The sequence below is a fragment of the Channa argus genome, chromosome 21, assembly GCF_033026475.1.
Source record: "Channa argus isolate prfri chromosome 21, Channa argus male v1.0, whole genome shotgun sequence".
Classification (NCBI taxonomy): Eukaryota; Metazoa; Chordata; class Actinopteri; order Anabantiformes; family Channidae; genus Channa; species Channa argus.
This window is the reverse complement of record NC_090217.1, coordinates 5,792,164-5,801,015: the sequence shown is the minus strand read 5'-3', so window position 1 is coordinate 5,801,015 and position 8,852 is coordinate 5,792,164. Positions and strand designations below refer to the sequence as shown.

At 43.1% G+C, this 8,852-nt stretch overlaps 2 protein-coding genes across 3 annotated transcripts; both read left to right on the top strand.

Moving 5' to 3' along the window:
* The first annotated feature begins 958 nt into the window (after positions 1 to 958).
* LOC137106670 (E3 ubiquitin-protein ligase TRIM35-like) lies at positions 959 to 3,293 on the top strand. Of its 2 annotated transcripts, XM_067490316.1 has the most exons (7): positions 959 to 1,040; positions 1,234 to 1,681; positions 1,871 to 1,966; positions 2,050 to 2,280; positions 2,376 to 2,398; positions 2,491 to 2,606; positions 2,742 to 3,293. In XM_067490316.1, exons 2-7 carry the CDS (start codon positions 1,259 to 1,261, stop codon positions 3,284 to 3,286), a joined length of 1,434 nt encoding a protein of 477 aa, XP_067346417.1. In that variant the 5' UTR covers positions 959 to 1,040; positions 1,234 to 1,258; the 3' UTR covers positions 3,287 to 3,293. The 2 variants fall into 2 exon arrangements, with proteins under 2 accessions (XP_067346417.1, XP_067346418.1); XM_067490317.1 differs by lacking the exon at positions 959 to 1,040 and having other exon boundaries at positions 1,194 to 1,681.
* Positions 3,294 to 3,858: 565 nt separating this feature from the next.
* Positions 3,859 to 8,746, top strand: LOC137106671 (protein mono-ADP-ribosyltransferase TIPARP-like). The gene is given in 4 exon segments (XM_067490318.1): positions 3,859 to 7,073; positions 7,167 to 7,354; positions 7,602 to 7,871; positions 8,299 to 8,746. Coding segments are annotated over 4 exon segments (1,941 nt in total). The 5' UTR covers positions 3,859 to 6,038.
* Positions 8,747 to 8,852: the final 106 nt, after the last annotated feature.

The following is an 8,852-nucleotide window of genomic DNA, read 5'->3' as shown; positions in this document are numbered from 1 at the left end:
AACTGAATTGTTTTCTGGCAAACAGTAGCAACCACCCGAGAATAATTTTCCCTTTCGCTCTCTGCGGCCTTCGTTTAAATGCAAAGCTGGCGATGGGATCCCTTTTTTGTGATCACTTGCAGTCAGTGGTTTGTTTCTTTTTGAAACATTTAAATGTCTAAAGCGAAGCATTAAAGTGCTGACCTGGTGAGTCAGCGGCTCTAATCAGACACCAGAGAGAAACATAGCGTGTTAGCACCAGGCCTCCGCTCACTGAAGAGAAAACTCCCAAAGAGATTCCAATCAAATGTTTCAACTGCATTCAGTTATTCAAGTTATACTCACAGACGGTAAGATGTACAACTGGACTGCAAGCAGACAGAATGAAGAAATTATTCACCCCCTTTCGCTCTTTGCATTAGATTTTCCATTTTATATAGAGTCTGCACACTGATGCTCTGACGTAAAATACATTTATCCAGGAGCAAGGGCCACGGCGAGAAGACATAATGTCAATGAGGACTTTCAGAGTGACTACAACAGACGTCGTAAATGACACATTTAGCGGGAAGTTTTCAGTCCACTAGCATTTTAAGTCAAATCCAAAGAAATGAGCACAACTTCCTAAGCAACATGGTTTGTGTTTTACTGCCACATGAAAGATGCAAATACCAAACCAGTGTTTTTGCCAAAGGTGAATTTGCAAAGCGATTACACTGCTAATCAAGTGCATAATATTCTTACTGTCTGATAATTCCACATAAACCTGTAACTGCAGTTTGCCACTAGATGGTGTGATCTGCTGAGAGTTTATATTTGTATAATATGAGATATAATCTGGTGAAAGTATCTACAAGAAACAAACCGTCCGGTGACCCCTCGAAACCTGTCTTCCTCCGTTGAGAAACACACGTTCAGACTGTATACGGTATAATAAGGCAGCTATTCAAGGGTTAAGTGTCCCTGCTCTGCCTCTGAGACTCCGCCTCCCTGGGATGACTCAACAAAACAGGAAGCAGGAAGTGATCACAGCTGGACACGAACAGGACTTTTGTTGACAGGTATGTTGGGCTTTGACTTTTCTTATATGTGGCTGTTATTCACACACTTATTCCATTTTTTAGAGGCTTTAAACACTGGTTTGTGAGCCTCAGTCTTCACGGGGTGGGAGTACACAAAGTGCCTTGCAGCTGGTTATGGATATAAACAAGGGCTCTCTCTGTTTGTGTGTCTCTGGCCTACTTTCCTTTTCAGAGCAACGCAGGACCTATGTGTGAGAATGGCAGGCAGGCTCTCGCTCCCAGAGATCGATCTCTCCTGCCCCATATGCTGTGAAATCTTCAGGGACCCGGTGGTCCTCAAGTGCAGCCACAGCTTCTGTGCACCCTGTCTACAAAATTACTGGACTCACCGGGGACGAAGACGGGACTGCCCTCTGTGCAGAACGCAGAGTCTGGACGATCCCGTACCCAGTCTCACCTTAAAGAACCTGTGTGAGTCCTTAATACAAGACAGTGAGGCTGCAGAGAATGCAGCGGGGGAGCTGTACTGTGACCCAGGGGAGATTTGCCCTGCTCATGGGGAGAAGCTCAAGCTTTTTTGCCTGCTGGACAAGCAGCCCATCTGTGTGGTTTGCCACACCTCCAAGAAGCACAAACAGCATGATTGTTGCCCTGTCAGCGAGGCCATTGTAGATGCAAGGGTAAATACTCTGCCTTCAAAAGAAAATGTAGAGCTATTTGGAAACACTGACATCTTTTTGAGAATATTCCCTTAACAGTAGTTATGAGCGGAGCGATACCAACCTAAAGGTTAATCTCTTTCTAATTAACAGGCATTTAAATTAAATTCTTAATAAAACTAATTGTTATTGTTATTATTTTCTGTGAAGGAGAAAATGAGGTCAGCCCTGAGCTCATTGCAGGAAAAAAGGGACACTTTTAACAAATTGAAGAAAAGCTACGAGGACACTGTGGAACACATTCAGGTGTAGTGCTTTTTAAATAACTCACGTCATTTGCAGGCCGTACTCGTTACTTCTGAGCCATGTTTACACAGGTTTTGCTTCAGTTCCAGGCTCAATTTGTGGAAAGGCGGACCCATGAGGAATTTCAAAAACTTCACAGCTTCCTTCAGGACGAGGAGGACGCCAGAATAGAGGAGCTGAGACAGGAGGAAGAGCAGAAGCGTCGAAGGATGAGGGAGAAGATTGAAGAAATGGAAAGACACATAACGACCGTGTCTGCGTCTATCGGGGATTTAGAGGAGGATATGGCTTCAGAGGGCATCTCTATGCTTCATGTATGTTTGTAAAAGTTTTAACACACGAGTAATTGCATTGCATCAAATCATAGAACACTTAAGTAAATTTATTTTTAATTTTTATTTTTTTTTAGAAATGTAAGAGGACATGGGCGAGGTAAAAACAAAAAGCTTTAGATTTTTAACTTTATTTGTTATGTTATGAAAGAAAATTTAAAGAGCTTTTTTTCCCCTCTGTGTTTTCTGCAGCGATGACTGTCCCACCGTAGATCCAATTCCTCAAGGAGCTCTCATAGATGTAGGCAAATATGTGGGCTCCCTCTTATTCCATGTCTGGGAGAAAATGCTTACCATTGTCAAATACAGTGAGTACAAACTTTTGCTCAGTTTTCAGTGTACGGTGAGGTTTTTCTTTAAACCTTTAGCTGCAGTTTGACTTAAAATTCCCAAGGTAAAACAGAGGCTGTAATGCAGTTGACATTTTGCCATGTTTTCCTCAGCACCAGTGACTCTGGATCCCAACACCGCTGCCCCGTGGCTCGTCCTGTCAGACGACCTCACCAGCGTCTTTGACAGCGATAAGAAGCAGAAGCAGCCCAACAACCCAGAGAGATTCGACCCGGACACGGCCGTTCTCGGGCGTGAGGGCTTCACCTCAGGCAAACACACCTGGGATGTCAACGTGGGAAATAATACAGCGTGGGTTGTCGGCATAGCTAAGGAATCAGTCCAGAAAAAAGAGAAAGTGTCCTCTGTCCTGAATAATGGCTACCTGTGTGTGTACTTCTACCACAAAATGTACTTTGCGGGTACCTCTCCTTTAACACGCCTTAGCTTGAAGGAAAACCCACAGAGAATCAGAGTGTTGCTGGACTATGAGAAGGGCAGGTTGTCTTTCTACAACCCAAAAGACAACACACACATCTATACCTTCAAGCACTCCATCACCGAGAGGGTCTTCCCGTACTTCTGGGTGGGCTGTCCGCAGTGTCCTTTGACCGTTGAGCCAGTGGAGATGTCCGTGAAGGCTGTTGAGTATAGTTGAGAAAACATTTCAACTTTGCACCCCTATGTCTTTTTTTTTTTTTCAGAACAAACAAATTGCATTATTCCTGCTTTTCTTTCCAGGTTTAGCACAATTTCTTTTAACCTTTATCAGTTTAAAATACAATAGTCAGTACACTAATAATTCATTTTTTTCATTGACTTTGTAACTGCTATAAAAGGTCCTACTATTTCTCTATAAATCAATGTCTGAACTATTGATGTAAAATATAATATGGCAGCATAGTCTTTAACCTGCACTTTGTTGGTGCCACATAACCTGCATAAAATGCACTAAAAAACTGGAATTTGTATTCATAAAGTTTCAAAATTGATTCTGCTTTTGCATGTCAAACGCTCTAAAATTATGCTGAAGTGCAAATGTGGAGAGGTGAATGCAATTTTACGGCACAATTAAACCAAACAAAAAGCAAAAATCATGGCTTCCTTTCATTTGTGTGCAACCTACAAATCCAGTCTGTAGTCCAAACAACCATGTTTGACCTAAAGGTAAACAATGTTCTTTCAGACGGTAAATAAGTACATGTGCTTAATTACAATTGTGAGGTTTACTGGTTCTCTATACTTTGCCACACGTTACAGGCAAATATGGTAACTTTAACTCCACTACATTTTTTTGATTCCTCTCACAGTGTTTCCCCCACATTGGTGCAAACATGGCGGCCAACAAGACCACCGGCCATGCTTGCACTACAGGCAAAAAACAATTTTTATATCTAGTGATGTTGTGTTCCCAACCAATCCACTTCCTGTTAGCGTCTCGTGGGTATGTACAAAGGTTTTTGAGAGCTGCGTGGCCTTCCTGCTGCAACTCCACAACTCTTTATCTGGGTTCGGACACCAATCACCTTGATAGCTGGGCAAGAGCTGTTCTTAGTACTGTTGTCCCTCAAATTTCCCTGCATGTCCTACCTCCCCTTCACTCCCTTTCTTACTTGAATAATGGGAACCAGCCGTTTTAAAGAGAAAGACGCTGTTGACTTACTAAAGGTTGTGTGATTTATCCATTGCTGTCCTTAAACACCCCATGTAATGTTAACAATGCAGAGCAGTGAAATTAGTTCTGACAATATGATTTTGTGCTGTTAAAACAACTCCACACACAAGAAAAAATAAATCACATCGATGGGATGTTAAGTTTGAATCTTATATATCAGACTACACGTGCTAAGTTCCAGTTTGTTGGTCTCATACATTTAAATTTAGAGTTTTAAATAGAAAAGTGTTGATTCCGTTTTTTAGAAGCAATATTTATGAAAATAGCACAGTTAAACATTGTCTTTCATAAGAATATACTGTTGTTTATATATGCCATCAGCATAAACAGGCTGTTAGAAAAGCAACATCCCAGAGGGCTTTTTGAAGCCCCCAGTGAGTCATGCAGGAGCAATTATATGAATGCAATAAATACATCTTATTAATATTCACTTTGTTTTACTTGACCCAACGTGGAACTTACCAACCAAATATGCTGCATGAGAAATACATACCCCAACATTTTTATGTGTGAGTACAAAACCTCTATTATGCTCTTGCCACTGTGCCTGAAAAAAACTCTTTTTACAAAAATTCTCTTTACACTGCTTCTCATTCACACACCTATGGGGGAGCCAACACTCACCGGGAGCAGCTAAGTTGAGGTTCAGTGTCTTGCTCAAGGACACTTCGACGTGTGACTGGAGGAGGCGGGGATTGAACCAACAACTGTGAGATTAGTGGACAACCGCTCTACCTTCCTGCACCGCCACAGTCGACCAGAACTTATTTTTTGTAGTTTTCAAACATTTTACAACGCATACCTAGTATTTCAGACTAGCACATTTGTGTTTACTCCTATCATCTCTGACAACAGCATTCGAGATAATTCAAATGATTTTCTATCAACTGCATTAAAAAGATGAACCAGTTGCGTCAGTTATTTAAATAACATATTTACCTCTGTGAGATGAGCCATAAGGAGTAATTAAAATTTTGGTAATTCAACTATTTTCTTAGTAAATGTTTCTACTTGTGTAACATTTTAATAGCACGACTTGTACTTAGTGACCGAGTAACTTACTTAAAAAAAACTACTCCGACTCAGCAAGTTTGGTTGTAGTCAACAAATCTTTATTGTTCTAACTACAGAACAAAACCTTTTTTTAATGTTAATTATCGGGGCACAATTTTAATTGTGAATATGATTATCTACTTGCCCTATATTGGAATATAGATTTGTATTTATTATGATTAAATTTTTATTTCTTTATTTTCTGTTTCTGAAGCCCCAGTCTCAGCCACCCGCTGACCTCTGCAGGCTGCCATCGACAGGGTCCTGGTCTCCTCGTGACTCTGTGTCCCAGTTTTTAACTTCTTTTTAGGAAACATTGGTGATAATTCATACATTTTTTTTTCTGAGTGCAGCTAAGCTCAATAAAACAAAAATTTTACAACAGATCGACCCGACAACCCGCAAAGGTAAAATTGGCCAATTAAATGTAATTGACGTTAGCTTTAGCCTCGGTGCTAATGCCGCATGGAGCTAATAGATAAAAATGTGCTTAAAGTAACGTTACAAATTCATATCTACGTTGTTAGTTAGAGGTTGGGAAAATTAATCATTCATCATGTCAATAAAATAGTTAAGAATGACAATGACATCGTAGCAGTACTGATTTGTTAATTAGCAGTAAAGCCAACTCACATTCAGTTTGCCAAACTTTTATTGTCAACGTGTTTCAGAAAGTTTTAACATGGCTGAAGCTTCATGCCCCAGAGGAGCAAAGAGGAAGATGGCAGCCGGTGAAGCAGAGACCCTGTCCAAATCCTCCAGAGTCCCCTTGCTGTTGCCCCCTCTCCTGCTGGAAATCCCTGCTGACACCAACACCAGCCTCCCAGTGTGGGAGGCCATAAGATCCCAGCAGGTTGACGTCAGCTGGACCTTCAACCCCTACAGCATCAGCGTTCGCTTAACGCCTGCCGCCTCTAAGAGAGGAAAGACTGCAACCTCCAGCAAAAGACAAGCCACTGCTAATGTAGCGAAAGCCTCAGCACTTTCTTCCATCATACCGCAGCCTCAGGTGGTCACCCAGCCCATTACTCAGCAACATGGCGCCTCCCACGGCGCCTCGTGTGTTTTACTCGCTTTTACTCAAACAAGCACTCACCTGCTGCCTTGCCCCTCAGGTCAACCACAGACAGTTACTCCACAGTCACCCACCTTCTTCATCCCCTCCCTGCCTCTCATCATCACACAATCCCAACCCGCGCATCAGCCCAGCACCCCTACCAAGAGTGGAGTGTCAACTGCCATCCAGAGCCCAACAACCACCCCCACAAAGCTGCGGGCCCCGCCCAAAACACTTGTCCCTTTTCTGTTCCACACCAAGATTTCCCCTAACATCCACATCTGCGACAGCTTCCTTTTAAATATGTGTCACGAAGGGAAAAAGTGTAAGATGCACCACACACCCTACCCATTTCACTGGCAGCTGTGGTGCGTGACAACCCACGAGTGGGTCGACATCCCTGCTCGCTCTCAGGTCTTACTGGAGAGGAATTACTGCAACGTCAGCAATGAGTCTGTTTCAATCAAGGATGGGTGAGTGGGTGGGAAGACCAGAAGTTAGAGCTCTGGTTTTAGCTTCACTGCATGTTGCCACAATTCTTCTTTGTATGACGGTGTTAGACGACTGAGCAACTCTGAGAGCCCAGTCAAGAACCCTTACTTTCCCAGCAAATGGAAGCTGTACTGGTGGAACAACTTCACCTGGGAAGAGTATGACAGGGTGCATGTTTCATCTTTTTTTTTTTTTAAGCTGCACCTACAATAGTCATTTGTCAGCATCTCCTTGCTCATTGGTTGCTTCATTTCTTTGTAGAACCGGACCACCTTGCTGCTAAAGAAGATGAGAGATAAGAAGCCCGAGTGTTCCTTCCATATTGGGGCTCAAGAGTACAAGCTGGACTTCTACACGATGACCCAGACCAATGTTACCACAGGGTTTCAGAGAAAAGTTCGCTGCAGACCTGTCTACCACTCCCCTGATTCCATCCAGCCTTACCTTCGGTTGGTATCCTGAATCTCATCATCTATGGTGTGGAGATCCATGTACAATGTTTGGGCCAGTAAATGGGAAAGTTTCATGATTTGGGCCTAAATCCAAAGTTCAGTCCACAGATATAGTAATGCAAAACTATAAGTAATCACTTTAGTTTACATGTACGTATGTTAAGGGGAAGATACTTGTGTGTCTTGTGGCCTTTGATATGGTCCCACATCTCCTGTTAAACAAGTTAATATCCTCTGCACACAGGACAGGAATCCACACAGATTGCCCTGAAGCTCCCAGTGATCCTCCTGGGGTAAACTTCAGCGTGAACCCTCTGGAGGAGTTCAGCGCCTGGTATCCTCCAGTGTGGTGTCTGACCTCGGAGGAAAACTACAGCCTGGTAGGTGTTCCGGCGGGGACACAGGCCTACCACAGTGTCCAAAACCTCTTCTTTGAGAGCTTGCCAGAGACCAGGGTGGACATCATCAGCATCCAGCAGGTGCAGAACCTCCTTCACTGGGACAAGTACCAAAGGTCAAACTGCAGTCTGTGCTTCTGTGTAATAACTCTAAAAAGATTAAGACACTTATTAAATGTATATGTTAGCAATCAGCTCTCAGTGTTCAATTTAGGAATCTAATAACGTCCAATAGTTTTTCTGCTGCAGGGCGTAGCAGTCAGCAGAGGAGAATAGTGGAGCAGGGAGAGAGAGGGCTGGGCAGTGAGGAATGGACTAATTTCAATCCTCATGCTAGCACAAGCTTAAGCTGGAACCTGGGATCAGCATGCATTTGGTTTTTTGCTCAATTAATGAATTGATTGTGAGTCAGTCATCACAGTTCTTTACTGAGTCATAGTTTCAGGATCAGTTACATTCAAGATGGTGAACATACGACAGTTAAACGCTTAATTTATCTACACGGATACAGTACAGACAGACACAACTGTCACATCCTTACAGGCACAAAGTCTACATGCAGAAGCTGCTCATCAAGCTTAAGGAGCCGCTGGAGAGACATCTCTTCCACGGGACAACCAAAGAAGCCTCAAAGGGGATCTGCCACAACAACTTTGACCCTCGTTTGGCTGGGGTTAACGGAGCATCCTACGGTTTCGGCTCATACTTCGCCACCACTGCCTCTTTGTCCAACACCTATTCAGCTACGGTTGGGCCTGATGAGGAGCACCACATGTTCCTTGCCAAGGTTCTGGTGGGGAAGGTGAGTTTGGGAAGGAACAACTACCGCCGGCCACCACCCCTCTACTCCAAGACGAAACAGTACCTTTTATATGACACCTGTGTGGATGACATGAGCAAACCCACCACATTTGTAGTTTTTGATAGCTGTCAGTGTTACCCATACTACCTGATCAAGTACAAAGGTCTACCCAGAGAGATTGATATTTGATGAAAAACAGGAAGTGACAGCAGTTTCTTGATGTTAACTCTTAATAGGTGTTCGGTTTTAAGATGACCCCATGTTTTTAATTGTTACCATTTGCAGTTGCAGTGTA

Bases quoted from the DNA above. Each gene is read 5' to 3' on its own strand.
- LOC137106670 (XM_067490316.1), top strand. From the start codon at position 1,259: ATGGCAGGCAGGCTCTCGCTCCCAGAGATCGATCTCTCCTGCCCCATA. The intron at 1,967-2,049 runs GTGTAGTGCTTT...GTTTTGCTTCAG, and splicing joins ACACTGTGGAACACATTCAG to TTCCAGGCTCAATTTGTGGA. The intron at 2,399-2,490 runs GTAAAAACAAAA...TGTTTTCTGCAG, and splicing joins TGTAAGAGGACATGGGCGAG to CGATGACTGTCCCACCGTAG.